Genomic DNA, 15,175 nt, shown 5'->3' with positions numbered 1-15,175 from the left:
TTATTTGTTTTTACATCATATCAACCCCATTGCTATACCAAGCCAAGTGAAATCTGGACGCCAAGCAGACTCTGTGGAAGTCTCTCTGAGGCCCTTGTCGACTTAATGAAGTGTGGATTTGGACAGTTCACCTCTGCAAGTGCTTGAAGGCCAGACATTTGGATTCAGCCAAATTCTCATCCAGGGCTCCAAAGAGGTTATGCTGTCCATGCTCCTCATAGGTTTCACATAGTACCACTTGTTGCCAGTTCAACCAGTGATTTTCCTTCAAATTTCCAAAAAAAAGGTAAAATTCACATAAATTCATAAGTAAAGAAACAAAGATTATAACAGATTCAGAAAAGATAAACAGAATTTACTGTTGAATTGATATGTCTTTATACTCCCTCCAGCGCGCTGGGCAGGCAGCAGCATTTAACTCGTTTCAGATGAGCATTTTCATCGGAAACAACAGGTCGCCATATTTGTATACCTCATCCACTGACCATATCCGCAGTGGAGATCCGGAGCGACTGATGTCACCATGGAAACGCACATTGGTGAACAACAGATCTGCAAGACTCGCAGTTTCACTGATCTCTAGCACACATGGACCGTATCCGTAACGTTCACGGCCCCGTCAACCATAGTGCAGATCTGTGCATCCCATCGCCGCGTTAAGGCTCGCTAGTCGGTCCATTAGCGCCACAGTCAGAACAGCCTCTTGTTGATGATCTATAGTAGAATCAATGAGTCTATGTTCCCATCATGGTTGTTTCAGTTGAAGAGGTTTCTTCGTCCCTTGTGCGGGAATACCTGAGTCGAAAGGTAAGTCAGCTAACGCTAGGTGGTGAACAGGCTTTTCTGTGCAAACCACTAACATCGCTAGTGTTAGCCTCCGTTCTGCTATGCTAAAGAGTTTATGTCGTTGTTTGTAGAAATCTGTGCTGGACCAGATTCAACCAGGATACCAATGTATAATTTGTGATCCCGTGTATAGTATTTAGCTAGGATGAGGGTCACGTATAATCATGGCAATATGATCATGGAAAAAACTTTCGTAGCTGCCAAATGGCTGAAATTCAGGTCAGAGTACGGTATAACGCTGCTCCTGATGATACTGATGTGCAGGGACTTAAGAGGACCATTGCCTGTATGGATGAGGAGAATCCACGCACAGAGACCAGTATCAACAACAGGTCTCACCTGAGGCAGATTCTCAATATGGACGGTCTCTACAGAGAGAATAAGGTCAGTCTTAAGAGCTGGAGTTTGGCAGCTGTGTAAGTGAATAACATAAAAACTCTGTAGCTAACAACTCTGTCATTCCAGGTTCAGAGCTCCCCCCTAAAAACATTACTGGAGATTATTGTAAAGCATCACATTTCGGGCCCTAAGAATGACAAAATCACCAGTAGTGACCGTGATCCTCAGCAGTCTGCTCCAGCTACCAGCTCACTTACTTCTGCAGTAACACCAACAGCAGTGAATGCCACTAAGACAGAGGGTAGCACAGGAGCCTTTGTTATTAGCAAACCCATCAAATTGAGGTATTTCACAAGCATTGTTTTTAATACATTATTTTGTGCTGTTTTGACTATTTGAAAAATGGTTTGAACTTATACAGGATTTTTGTTTCTCACAGGTCTGATATAAGGGAAACCTCCCCTTCTCAGCCTACATATACCTCATTGTTGCCTGAAACAGACAGTCTCAGCTATAATCAAACAGGTTGCTGGGCCTATCAGTCAGGACACCACAGAAGCTATCCACTGTTGGCCCCTGTCCAGGACAATGAGAGCTTCATGAGAAGAGAGCCAGAAAAAAAGACTCCCATCACTGAGAGCACTCAAAGGAGCAGAACTAATCGAATTAAACGTGGAATGATGGCTGGACCAATAGCTAGTACACCTCAGGTACTGAACTTCTGATGCATTTCTTAAAAACATATTGATCCCATATTCATCAAATTCTTGTCCTTAACTGATTGTTTTCCTTTTAGGAATCAAACAAAAAAAGGCAGAGTCAAAGGGTAGAAGTTCCCCCGCAGCTGCTGAGAAAAGAAGAAGACCACAGGCGATCTAGGGATGGACTTGCAACAACTGGCTTACATACAAAAAGCTTAGAAAGTAGCCTAACTGAAATGAACTGCGTAGGAGGGAGACAGGAGTTGCGAAGTGGAGAAGAGAGAATGCAGAGTGAAAACAGCTTTGAAAAAGTGCGACAAGCCTCACTGAAGACAAGAAAGTAAAGAGCTTTAAGATGTTGCAATCCTCATAACCAGTGACCTCATGGTTCCACACAGTTGAACATGTTTTCAAATTTCAGGATTTTCTTCATAAGTTTGTGTTGTGTCATTTTTCTTAGAGTAAAGACCAGGCCAAATGTAGCTGACTTGGATGTGTCTGAGATGGTGTTAGGTAGGTGCTTTATATGTCTAAGCCTTTTTTGGCAATCAACTTGTTGCCTTGGGTTTGTCAAAGCTGATGGTATGTGAATATATTTCCAGATGATATTGATGATGATGAGGAAATGCAAGATCTCTCCAAAGTGTCTTTTCAGAGAACCATTGCAGAGCACAGCTATGCAGGCTGCCCAATGGACCAACACACTGCCATGGTTAGTGATTTATAGCAGTGTTTCTTGCGAAGTGCTGGGGACAGTTTCTGCAGTTGCCTTTCATTTTTAGTGTGTTTTCTGTTTTTGTTTTTCTCCAGGAACTGAAAATGGTTCTTCTTGGTTCCAGCCTAAATTGTTTCAGCATTGAGTGGAGAAATCAGGGTTTCACATTCTCAGAAACACATGACCTGAGATACGGAATTGTGCAGAAAAAGGTTGGCTCAACCTTCCTGTCCTGCTAAAGTTCAGGAATCCAGCACACTGATTTTCATACAATTTATTGAATTTTAGTATTATGCATTATATTCTTATTTTTGTGCATTTCTTTTATTTTCTAGGGTGGTCCTTGTGGAGTTCTGGCATCAATCCAAGCCTTTGTTCTTAAGAAACTGCTGTTTGAAAACATGGAAAACAGTAACGCGGGCCTTCAGTATGTCCTTCAATTCAGAGCTTTGACCTACTGTAGTCACTTGAATGCTTTTCACAGCCATTAATTCACATCAAGGAGACCTTTGTAGCTACTGCTATGTATTTCCCTGCACTTTGGTATTAACTGTATTATCACCCCAGACAACCTGCTTTTACCCAAATGCAACTTTGTTCTTAGGAGGTTAAGACCTTTCAGCAATACCAGAAGAAAGTGTCTTGTTTTAGCTGTGGCTGAAATCCTGTGGAGGGCTGGTGAGGAAAAACAAGCCACAATTGCAATGTAAGATCTTACTATTTAATCCAGTACATCCAGATCTCACACAATTGCTTAGTTAAATTGAGCTTAGATTGCATTTAGAAGCCAAGACTTCAACCACCATCCCTATCTTTATCTGCACCTGTCAGGCTCCTTCATCTCAGAATTACTTGACAAATCTACTGGAGCATTGATTAACCCTATTTGTCTGCTTTTTTTTTTATTTCTTCAAACAGAAGTTCAGGAAGAAATCATTTCACCCCAACAGGACACTACAAATCTGAAGGAGTGCTTGAAAAGGTATAGACATGCCACTGCATACACACCTGCCAAAATGTATGTATTGTAGTACAGTTAGAGTCAAGTGTGCCGAATAGAATTTACACTTATATTTCAACTGAATGCAGCAGCAACTCTATCAGACTTCAACTGTTCTATAATGAGGCTTTTTACAGGATTAGATTTTTAGAATATCACCATGTCTAAAATATTATTGCAGAAACTGATATATAACCATATTTGAATTTGCAAAAATCAAATTGCACATTGGTAATTATCTTTGTTGTTCTTATTTGTAATGATTTGGTGTAGCTTTGTAAATAAGTCATTTACAAATTAACATTTTACTTTTTATCTTTGACTGTACTGGTGATGTCTAATTTAGAGAAAAGCTGTTATTTTCAATGCAGTGTCTTTTTTTTTTTTTGTTAAATTTTTTTATAGATAAAATGTTTCACTGTGTATAATATCAAGGACCTGCAGTTGTTTCTGGAGCAGCACATTGAGCAGGTGAGAGACTCACTATCATCTTCTGCATTTTCACTTTGCTTGTCAGATTTACAATAGATTGCCAGCTTTCCTCTTTCAATCTATCTTTTTTCGCACAGTTCGAGACTGGTGGGTTAGGATGCATTCTGCTGACCATATCTGCCATTCTCTCTCGATCTATTGAAAAGTATGCAGAGCCTTTTTAAAACCATTACTCAAGAAAATGTGCAGTATACATCGGTATGAGCCAGATGATGAAACAACCATCATTAAATTTGCTTTCTCTTTTTTTCTGAAGAATAAGAGAGGATATGGACGTGCCCACCACCACACTCATTGCAGCCCATGGTTACTGCACTCAGGTTTGATGCAAATCAAATAGGTTAGGAGCACTGGGGATTGTGTTTGTTTGTGACTCAGATAATAATAAATCTAAAGAAACTGCTCTGGGTGCCACTGGTTTATGATTTCATCATGTTGAAATAAAGTGGTTTTAAGTGTTAACAGCATCAATTTGCTTGTATTTCTCCAAGTCAATTGCTTTTTTAAAGCTCTCAAGAGTTGCGTCAAAGCTATGTCATCTCTATAATTCAACAACTGCAAATAATTGTCACTGAAAAATTAAACCAAACATTTAAAAATGTGCTGTGATCAAGTAACAGATGTGCACACAGAACGTAGAATGTGTTGATGGCACAACAACAGATGAATCTCAGTGAAACACAAAAAATATTATTGCACTTATACTACGCAATATACAAAATTTATTCTGGTACTAACATTCCTTTTTTTGTTTGTTTTCACCAGGAGCTGGTCAACTTGTTGCTCTGTGGCAGAGCAGTTTCTAATGTCTTTGACAATGACATGGAGTTAGACTCAGGCAATGGCAACATGACTCTACTCAAGGGAATCAAAGGCCACTGTGACGTTGGCCTACTGTCCTTGTTTGAACATTATAACATCTGTAAGGTGAGCAAAATTGCTGGCTGACTCTCTGGTTCCCTGCCACTGGCAGACCAGATACTAGTCAGATTCAGGTTAAAACACAAGTCCTTAGGGGGCAGTCTTTACTGTAATTATGGGCACATCTGTGCTGCTAACGGCACAGATGTGCCCATAATCACAGAGAAGAATGTTTTTAAGACTATTTTGGGATTTATATGTTAGTTAACAACACATACACAGCCTGAAAATGCCCACTTCAAAGTGGTTCACATGCATGAGAAAAGGATCACTGAGGCGCATAATTGTAGATTATAATCAGAAGGTTAATAATCACATCATGGACATGTGAAAATGTTTTGACGAGTTTGATGTGTGGAAAAATAGAGTAGTAGTTAAAAAAAATATCTGCCGTCAAGAAACACTGATTAATTGCAGATTTTGCCCTGACGTTTCTAATTATTGAGTCCTCAAGATGTTATTCAATTGGAATTGGATAAAACACCCAACGTTCAAAAACTTGAACTAACTCAGAGAGACTAGATACTTGGTGGCATGTACCAGAACCTGAAATAGAGAGGAAGTAGTGTCATGGACCTTGTACAAACTTTAACGGCAGACAGGGGAACCAGTGTGTGAATGTGTTTTTTTTTGTACTGTTTTAATTTCTCTTCACTCCCACTCTGGTAGCAGCAAGGCATATTTAACAGTTTAACACCAGTATCCTTTATCACACTGAAATACAGAACAGTAGCAAGACATCATCCTAATTGGTCTTTTTCACAGAAGACATTTGACATGTCACAGCAGGAAAAACACAGGTATAGATAATAAAATTGATGATGCCTGAATTCCATTTAGCTTCTTGTTTTCATGGTCCTTGTAATTGAATACTGACTCACTGCCACACTGTCATAGTGCACTGCAACACATTCTTTTGTGAGAAAGACATATGACACTTCCCTATGACTGGAGAAAATATGTGTACCATGGCTTCATGAAACTATATGACTGATGTGAGTAGATGAAACTCTCAAAATGATTTTACCTAACATACTAATACTAGTTTGTTCTTTTGTGTTCTATTTTCTTCTATCTAAGGTAGGAGCTTACCTGAAGACTCCCCATTACCCTATCTGGGTGGTATGCAGTGAAAGCCACTTCAGTGTGCTGTTTGGCCTGCAGAGGGAGCTGTTGACCAATCCAGGCAAAGGTCTGGAGTTTGACCTCTATTATTATGACGGACTGGCCAATCAACAGGAGGAGATCCGCCTCACTGTCTGTATGTAACATCACTTGTCCCACTTGTCTCAGTGCGTGTGTACTTTGTTTTTTAATGTTGTTTCTTATAATCCCCTCACCTCCCCTCACTGAATGACCACTCAGAAAAATGTGCATTGGGATTTGGGTATAACTTCTGTAATTCAGGGTTTTTACGGTCATGAAAAACCTGGGGAAAATTATGGAATTTGGAGCCAAGACTTTGGTGCATGCTAGTTTGTGGCAAGCTACAAATGCCTTCAATCATGCATAACTTTAGGCCTTAATAAATTTTAAACAGGTGAGTTATATAAAACATTCTCCTCCCTACAGTTGTCATGAAGCAGTAAATTATCTATAGAGACCAAAACCATTTTTTTTACCAAGCTGTAGACATTTATTTCTGGGCATTTTAACATGGGAGTCTATAGGGATTGACTCACTTTTGGAGCCAGCCTCAAGTGGTCATTCGAGGAACTGCATTTTTTTGGCACTTCCATGTTGGCTTCATTTTCCAGCCCTGGAGGTTGCCACTTGTTTAAGATTGACTGAGAAGAATCTATATTGGTTAAACTATACTTAAATGTTCCAGGAAGATCAATCACAACAATTGTTGTTGTTCTCTGTGTGGGTTAACATAACGGACTAAGGTAAATTTGCACAATGCAAGGAAAATGCAGATTTAATAATGGCTGGCTCCACTTGGACAAGTATAAGACATGGCATGAGAAAGACCAGGACCCGGGACATGGAAAATGTGGACTGTCCAGTAAAATGTTTGACATTTTGAACATGGGAGAGGCAATGCTAGCTTGGAGCTAAGCACCAAGCCGCTGCTGTGTGTGAATCAACTCTCATCTCCATCACTAGCTTTTTCACCTCAGTTATAAGGGATGTTAATTTTGAATTTTTTTTCTGACTTCTTGCCGACGCTCATTAACGGACCATTAACTGTAAAATGTACTGTTTAGAATAGACAAGTGTTCCTGGATAAGCAACATCCTGCTTATCCAGGAACGCATAAAAAGCCATATGTTATAAATTCATGAGGTTAGTATAAAGATCAGCTCTATGTGTAATTAAAAGAAGAGCAGAGAAGCAGAATCGCTTGTTGACTGGCGCAGAGAGATGCACTTCTGCATCTTCTGCAACCTTTAAGAATTTCATCCATGACGAAACTACGAAGGCCTCCGTCAAAGAAATGAGATAAGACCAGGGCACGGGCGGACTGGCCATGGCTGGCTGGCTGAAATCCTGGTTGGCCGGTGCACCATCAATCCATAAGGTTTTTTTTCAATACTTTAGACAAAGTCAGTTTCTTAAAACAAGGAGTTAGTCCATATGTACATATATATGAGCACTTATGTTCACCACATGCAAATCTGGCAGCTATCTGGTTGGTGGGGAACATGGCCTGAAAAAGCTGGCTTGGCTCCTTACATGACTTATGGAAGGAATGGAGGAATAATGAGAATTAGCCACCTTTAGCTCCCAAGTACCCCTGCTTTTAGAGCTTAAACACACACACACACACACACACAAGCCGTCTTCATCCTTCGGTAGCAAATGCTGCTACCAGATCTTCCAGGCCCAAAGACCTTCTGACCTCTTGTCCTACAGACATTTGACCCAGCCCTGAAAGCCTTTCCTGGCTCATGGTGGACCTCAGGTAAATATAAGCTTCAGGTATGAGAAGTTTCTCTTGCCAGATGCAACAGTGACAGAAAGACTTAACAGGAGCAACAGCAACACTGAGATTCTCAAGGAGATCTAGAAGTTCCACCTTGTCAGTCCAACATCTCTCTTTGGGAGACAGACACATTATAAGGGAATATGTGGATAGCAGCCCTGACCTCCATCATCATCATCATCTCCTCTCAAATAGTGTCATCCATAATTTTTAAAAATTTTTTCAAGACTGCTTCTCAACCCTTCAAGACTTAATTGCCTCTGTCATTTCCTGTTTGGAGACACAGGTTGTAAATATACTCCATCTTTAAGAACATAATAGTGATGCTACTGAGGGCAGTATGCACCAGTGGAAGAAAAAAATCCTGACTGAAGAGGTCATCTGGTGTAGACAGTGTTTCTTCTCTGCCCTCATATAGAAACTGCCTTGATGTTCTTGGTGTTCTCTTTTTGGGAAGCTTCATGTTAATTCCTCTTGTTTCTGTTTGGCAGAAGTTAAGCCCATTATCCCGGAAGTCTGTAAGGTAGTTCTTGATTCGTCCAAGTTCTGTTCTTAGTGTTTAGATGGAAACAGTAGGTCTTTGTAATGCTTTGCTTGCATGGTTGATCTGGTATGAGGACATTGCCTCAGAGTCCTTCTTTTCAACAGTAAATTCCTTCAGTACTGAGAGTGCTTGTACCATCTCTGTCATCTGGTACCGCACAACCTTCACACTGTCGATCCTCGCCTCCCATCATGTCACTGATGTTGATTTCACTGGTCCCGCGGTCCTTGACATGTTGTTGCAGAACTAAAAAGGTTGTCTCTGCCAAAGATGGACATGGACAGCACCGAAGCTTCTGCTACATCTGCCACGAGATTCAGATTGTGACAGCTGCAGGGAACACGCAATGCCTTGTTGTTCAACTGCAGTATTCTTGCCTGAACCCCCTGTTTGTGTCCCATCGTGTTGCTCCCACTGTCATAGGACTGGCCACAACTGTCTGAAATATTTAGGTTGTACTATTCTGGCTTTTCCAGAAGCATGTCAAAAAGGCAGTTCTGTTTTGTACATCAAGAACAATACAGTGACCAATACTCTCATTATAGATGTTATGCTGATGTAATGCACTTTGGTTTCCTGTTTCTGGATTCTTCGCACATGCCCTATCATGACTGGATTGAATTTTACATTAATTCAATCTGTGCTAAAAAGTTTCCATTGTGTTTGTCAAACAGATCATTTTTATGGCCCCTTAGAGCTTGGTTCCTTTCAGCTAGATGCCTTATGATGGTGATGATTCTTCTGACGACACCCTTCCAGTACTCCACCTCATGCCGCATCAAGTCTTGTTGGACTTGATCGATTGCTGTCCTGCTTTCCAATCTCTTTTGCAAGTCATGCCAGCATCTCATGTTGTCTGCATGTGGTTTTGAGAACTCATGCTCTTTAAGCTGACACCCTAAATTCTTCCAGCTGCTGAACCTTTTGCTGAGTGCATTTTCACAGCATCTGCTTTTACAGAGTAGAGCAGCCATGACCCAAGAGTCTTTTCCCCATTTATTCATATTTCTGTTCTAATGATCTCTTGCTCTTCATGGATTCCCATCCATATGTTTTAGGAAACTCCAGGTCAGTAACCTGAATGAGACCTTTCCTGACAAGAAAACAATGCTCTGCATCTGGTATCTTACTAGGCCATTCTGCAGGGTCATCAGATATTGTACATGTTCCAATTCCCTCTGAGCCCTTGGTGGTGGTGGTGCTGCTGATGCTAGCGCTGGGGGGGTAGGCTTTCCTCGTTATCGTGTTGAGGCAGATGATCCTCTTCCATCACAGTTAGATGATCCTCTTCTACCATACAAACATCCCCTGTCAGAGACAAAGTTAAATACATAAGCACAAACACACACAGTGAGAAAGAGAGGTATGAGTGTGTTTGAATGCATGAACTTGTTTATCTGCTGTGTTAGATGGTGTGAGTGTATTTGTGCATAATTTCATAGAGTTATATTGTATTGTAAACACTTTGTATTGTAAAATGTTCATTTGACATCTCAATGAAGCTCCATTTGAAAATTTTTCCTAACATGGCAATGGTGTGTCAATGCCAGTTTATTGGAGGAGATTTAGAACCTAATCAGACAGGATACACTTTTTTCGAGTGATAGGCATGTTTTTTCATTTTTTTGCTATAGGCAATAAGCGTTTTGTGCACTTCTTATGCATCCCTGGGCTCCTCGCCTTTGAGACCGATCATCATCCAGGCGAAGCTCCCGGACCAGCTGGTGGCACTCCCTGTGATTTTTCTTTTTCTTTTTCTGAGGGTCTCATATACCCACATGGATCTCTGTGTCCCTGTCCAGCATATTGGCTGAGAACAACCTCTCAACTTCAATCAGAGCCAGAGCAAGCGCTCTCTGCCTGTAGCCTATATATTTAAATTACATGTACAGACCTGTGAGTTTACTTCACAACAAAATAACACTTCAACAATATGTGCATTTTGGTGCACCTCCAGTTTTACAACCTGCGAAAGGTGCTCAATCTGATTGGGGCCTGATGCTTATCATGTTCATCTTGTGCTGTATGCTCTCCCTCATCATGGATGGTATATTGTGATTGTGTGGATTGACCTTCAGTGTCCTTTGAGGGAGGAACTACGGGCAACCAGGGAGAAGTGGCTGTGTTTTGTTTTTTAAGTGCCTTTTAAATGAAAAATTTTCCTTACAAAAACGGCAAGAATCATCTACCGACATGCTACCTAGCTTTCAAAGCTCCTTAGACTGCGGCTTGTCATTGGGTTTCCTCTTTGGCACTCTTCTACTACATCATATGATAGACAGATGATTCATCCAATCACCTGCCAAGTATGTTTTTTTGAAAGTATCTGCCCTTTTCCAACTGTTTCCAACAAAGCTCTCCCAGATGGTTGTGTGTAACAAACCATCTGGTGCGTCAGGTTGTCAGCTCAGGATATTGCTGAGAAAATGAAAGACTTGCTTTCAGAGATCACAGTCACAAATCTCGTCCAAATCTCCCAGAAGCAAATGCAGAATGATGTGGGGAAGTCTCTGATAAACATCAGTTTGTGCAGGTTGCACAACACAGCTACATTGCATCCAGAGATGGATGTAAATCCGTGGATGGGAAGAGTCTGGCTGTTCCACGATTGACCTGCCCAGCACATGGATTTTATGACGGCGACTGGATGCAGCACACCCATGCTTTAGTTTTGCTAATACCGGTGGATTGAGAATATCAACGTATCAAAGAAAGGATTGCTGCCCTGGCCGCATATCAAGCACTACATCGAGATGGTAGGGGAGGTGAACTATCCAATCCAAAAGTGAAGTCATTTGAGGAGGTGAAAATCCGCTGTGTTGATCTTCTCTTCTCTTTTCTGAAAGTGGGGATATCTAACAGCATTGCAAGAGAAATCAACCCCTTCCTCACCATGTATCAGGCATACCAGCCCATGCTGCTCTTCTTCTCTGAGGACATGCACAAACCAATTAAAGGTAAGGACAATGGTGGGATTGCTAATATTTTATTTTACAGTCTATTAGAAACACACACAAATGTATAACAGCTCCAGAGCAAAAGTACAATAGCTTAATAAAACACCATAAGGCTGGCACAACAGGCATAAACAGTCACAGGCAATTTAACAGCATTGTTGTCCATCACATGTTTAGGTTTGGTTTTTATTTGTATATAATTTCTGGAAAAACAATTAGTAAGTTTTATTGATGTCTTAATGGATACAATACAACAATAAGCAGAGAAAAATTATCCAACCATAACAATGTGGAAGCCACACAAATTTTTCGCCTCTACAAGGAATACGTGACACTCATTATAGTGTAGAATAAAGATAATGTGTATATCTTACATACGACATTATGTATTTATTTTTAAATGACTGAAATGAAATAAATGATTATTTAATGCACATATTTGAATCAGCGTACAGCACTGTAGTTTGTATCACCTAAGCTATGAATGTGTAATTTCACTCATTTGGTGTATTTAACTGAAATTAATGGGAAATACATTTGACCTATGGTTTGTAAATTTGACAATATGAGTGATCAAACTGAAACATAAAATGCCCTTCATTTTCATTTTCATCATTTACAGGACTCAATTTCTGAAGGTGAAGCACCTGCAAGAGGCTACATCTATGCTCAGCTCCCCCATGTCCCTTTTCAGCACAGCAGTCTGCACAAGGACAGTTCTCAGATTGATACTTGAATACTGATTTGCAGCAGAAGCCCGGTCTTCCTAGAACATTCCAGAGAGGCAGAGACTGGCAATCAAGATGGAGTGCAAGATACTCTTGATCACACTTCTTGAGAAGTTCCTGAAAAAGGCTCCAGTGCATCTCCAGTGCATCCCACAGTAGTGAGAAACATGCAGTGCCTTGTCCCAAGATGCATGGCTGAATTTATGGAACTGTGTGTATGTCAGATGAGAAGAATGCTGCACTTGCTATTTGAAGCTAAACACATAGATGAGGCAATGTGTGATGATATCCTCAGAGAGTTTAGGGAGTTTTGTGATTCAGCTGCTCCTGAGGCTAAATTCAGGGAATTTGACCCCAAAACAGATCGTGTGGACAGAGAAAATGAGGACAAAACCATCATTTTCCAGAATGGGATGTGGTGAAGATTCTACTTGTCTTGTCACATGGACAGGTCACTGTGAAGAGGGGATTTTCCATTCACAAAGCCTTGACTGGTAGCTCAGAGGCTCATTGTTGACCACATCAGGTCTTTTGGGGGCATGGTAGAGATCATGAAAGAGCTGCTCCTTTCAGCTGCAGGAGTCAGGCAGTACAATGGCTACCTGGATGGAGAAAGGAGAAAGAAAGAACATAAAGCTGTTGACTTGAAGAGGAAGGCCTTCACAGATGTCCTTGATGATTTGAAAAATAAAAGGGCTAGGATGAATGCTCAGATTTGTGCCTTTGAGAAATTTATGGAATACGCTGAGAAAGTAGAAGCAAAGAGCAAACTCACCTTCATCACCTCAACAGTTTCTGCTGAACTCCAGAAGAAAAGAAAGCATCTCTGCTGAAGAATGAAAAGGTGTATTGATGAGAAGCTTGTAGATATGAAAACATAAACTGTGTGGATTGTTGTTTGTGGGGTTCAAACAGGCAAGGTTATCTTCTGTTGATGCTCAGTTAGATTAATGGTAAAAAGGAGGCATTGTTGGTTTAAAATCTTCTTAGTTACAAAATCTTGTATTCCAAAAGACAGTTTCTCTCTGACACTGCTGCCTTCTGAAGTTAATGTCAGTGTTACAGGACTCTTTTATATACTTATTTATTTTTCAAACATCGTTGTCTCCTGGTCATTTATGTTAATTAAAGAGTTACACAATGGAGTTCTCTGGGTTTGGCACATTTTATTCTGTAAACATCTTACTGGTGTGTCAGTGTTACTTAAATAAATGTTTATTTTGTATAAAACCACGTAGCTTTCATTAATTTTATTTAAGATGTACTGTGGTAAATTTTGATATTTATTTTTTTATTATTTTTCATGTATACACAAGCGTTTCAGTGAATGCAGGGTCATGAAAGTTTTCCTGAAAGTCATGGAAATTTATTGGTAAAATGTGTATGAACCCTAGTGATTATGATGTAGTTCAAGCCATTCTGACTAGATGTTAATACACATTTATTCTTTCTCATTTCTCATTTTCATGGTCATCTGAATTATCTGAATCTTTCCCATGTTGATTTCCGAGTAGCATTTAGTTATTTTGCTGTTGCACTAATTGTAAGTATGCCTCAACTGAAAATGTTGTTTTTCCTTTGTAGCTGTTGGAAAATTGGCCATGAGCTGCCAGGATGTTGACACTGATCTCATTCCTCCACTGGAGCACTGTATCCGAACAAGGTAACACATGGACATACTCCCACATGCACAGTGATATGTACCTCTGGAGAAGAACCATAAAATGTTTTGACATTTATAGGTCTTTTTTTTTTTTTATCAAGGGTGTTCACATTCCCTGCATTCTATAAAGACTGTTTTTAAGTTGTAAAAAATATCAGTCATATAGTTTGTACCTGGGTCAGCCATATATGCATTAAACATGTTTTATTTTATTTTCTTTTTTTAGATGGACAGATGCATTTGTCAACTGGAATGACACAGAACCTATTCTCTGACTGATCACATTGTTGTTGTTATTGATGTTATACTCATTATGGCTTGGGCCATTAAACAACAACAAACACTTTGCATAACCAATATATATATATATATATATATATATATGTCAGCATTACAATTGTTTTCTCTTGCAAGTGAGGCACAGTGTTGTAAAAATTTGACTTTGTCCTGCCATTTCTTTACATGACACAATGGCCTAGATGTTACCTATAACACAATGTATATGCAGCTGGAAGGGTTTTGGCCTTAACCAGGACATGGCATATTGCTGTCTTTTAGCCATAAAGTCTCATGCTGTTGCCTACACATTGATATTTAAGAGAATGGAATAATCTTGTTTTTTGAAAGTTTTAGCAATAATATGTGAACATAAACAGGCTTGGATGGAAACTATTACTGGTATATGTTGCCTGTGAAATGTAAATTGGTGCAAGATACAGTATTGACCGTAGTGGCCTTTCACTCTTTACCTGTACACACATTAAATTAATATGATTTCCCTGCTAATTGCTTAATGAAATGAACGTGATATTTTAATTTTAAAGAAATGCTGGAAAAATTACCAAAAATGTAAGATAAATGGACTTTCTTAAATATTTTCACACCAAATTTCACATGCTAATTATAAACTTATTGTACAGTTTGGTTTTCAAATGACCAAACAGCAAATTGCCTTTTATTACATGTGCACACATGAAATTAGGTAATCTATTAGGTTGTATTGTGTTTGTTGTATTGCTCCAATTATAATTCATATGTGCTGTATGAAAATGACATAAATACTAAGTGGTGTGTGCGTGCGTGTGTCAAAGAGACAGACGTGGTAAAGGCTCTCGATATGTGTGTTAGTGAGTGTGACATTGAATATTATACTACATTGCTGATAATTGCCTTGATGAATTTTCACTTTTGACAAACCTCTCATCTGGAACAGATAATAAAATAACTCAATACCTCAACTGTCTCAACATAGTGATGGTTGTTCTGTGTCACTGTCTTGCATCTCTGCATCCCTGTGGCTTTAAAAACACCTTTTTTCATGAAGCTGCTTTTGCCTGCCA

The 15,175-nt window shown here is 39.7% G+C and overlaps 1 protein-coding gene across 3 annotated transcripts; it reads left to right on the top strand.

The window, feature by feature from the left end:
* Positions 1-674: 674 nt before the first annotated feature.
* Positions 675-15,070, top strand: mindy4 (MINDY lysine 48 deubiquitinase 4). 3 transcript variants are annotated; one of them, XR_002665250.1, is made up of 19 exons: positions 675-807; positions 1,111-1,230; positions 1,312-1,529; positions 1,625-1,895; positions 1,982-2,226; positions 2,347-2,399; positions 2,489-2,598; positions 2,697-2,813; positions 2,937-3,028; positions 3,206-3,307; positions 3,520-3,583; positions 4,007-4,072; positions 4,171-4,238; positions 4,350-4,413; positions 4,859-5,020; positions 6,095-6,275; positions 11,334-11,444; positions 12,067-13,016; positions 13,757-13,832. XR_002665250.1 is itself a non-coding variant. In XM_022749509.1 (18 exons), the coding sequence occupies exons 1-18, from the start codon at positions 748-750 to the stop codon at positions 14,108-14,110; spliced, it is 2,121 nt and encodes a 706-aa protein (XP_022605230.1). In that variant the 5' UTR covers positions 675-747; the 3' UTR covers positions 14,111-15,070. The 3 variants fall into 3 exon arrangements, 2 of the variants coding, with proteins under 2 accessions (XP_022605230.1, XP_022605309.1); XM_022749509.1 differs by lacking the exons at positions 11,334-11,444; positions 12,067-13,016 and adding an exon at positions 14,062-15,070 and having other exon boundaries at positions 13,757-13,835; XM_022749588.1 differs by lacking the exon at positions 13,757-13,832 and having other exon boundaries at positions 12,067-13,233.
* Positions 15,071-15,175: the final 105 nt, after the last annotated feature.

The sequence above is a fragment of the Seriola dumerili genome, unplaced genomic scaffold, assembly GCF_002260705.1.
Source record: "Seriola dumerili isolate Sdu_G_001 unplaced genomic scaffold, Sdu_1.0 BDQW01000002.1, whole genome shotgun sequence".
NCBI classification, from domain to species: Eukaryota; Metazoa; Chordata; class Actinopteri; order Carangiformes; family Carangidae; genus Seriola; species Seriola dumerili.
The sequence above is the reverse complement of the archived record's forward strand: the minus strand, read 5'-3'. Positions and strand labels throughout refer to the sequence as shown.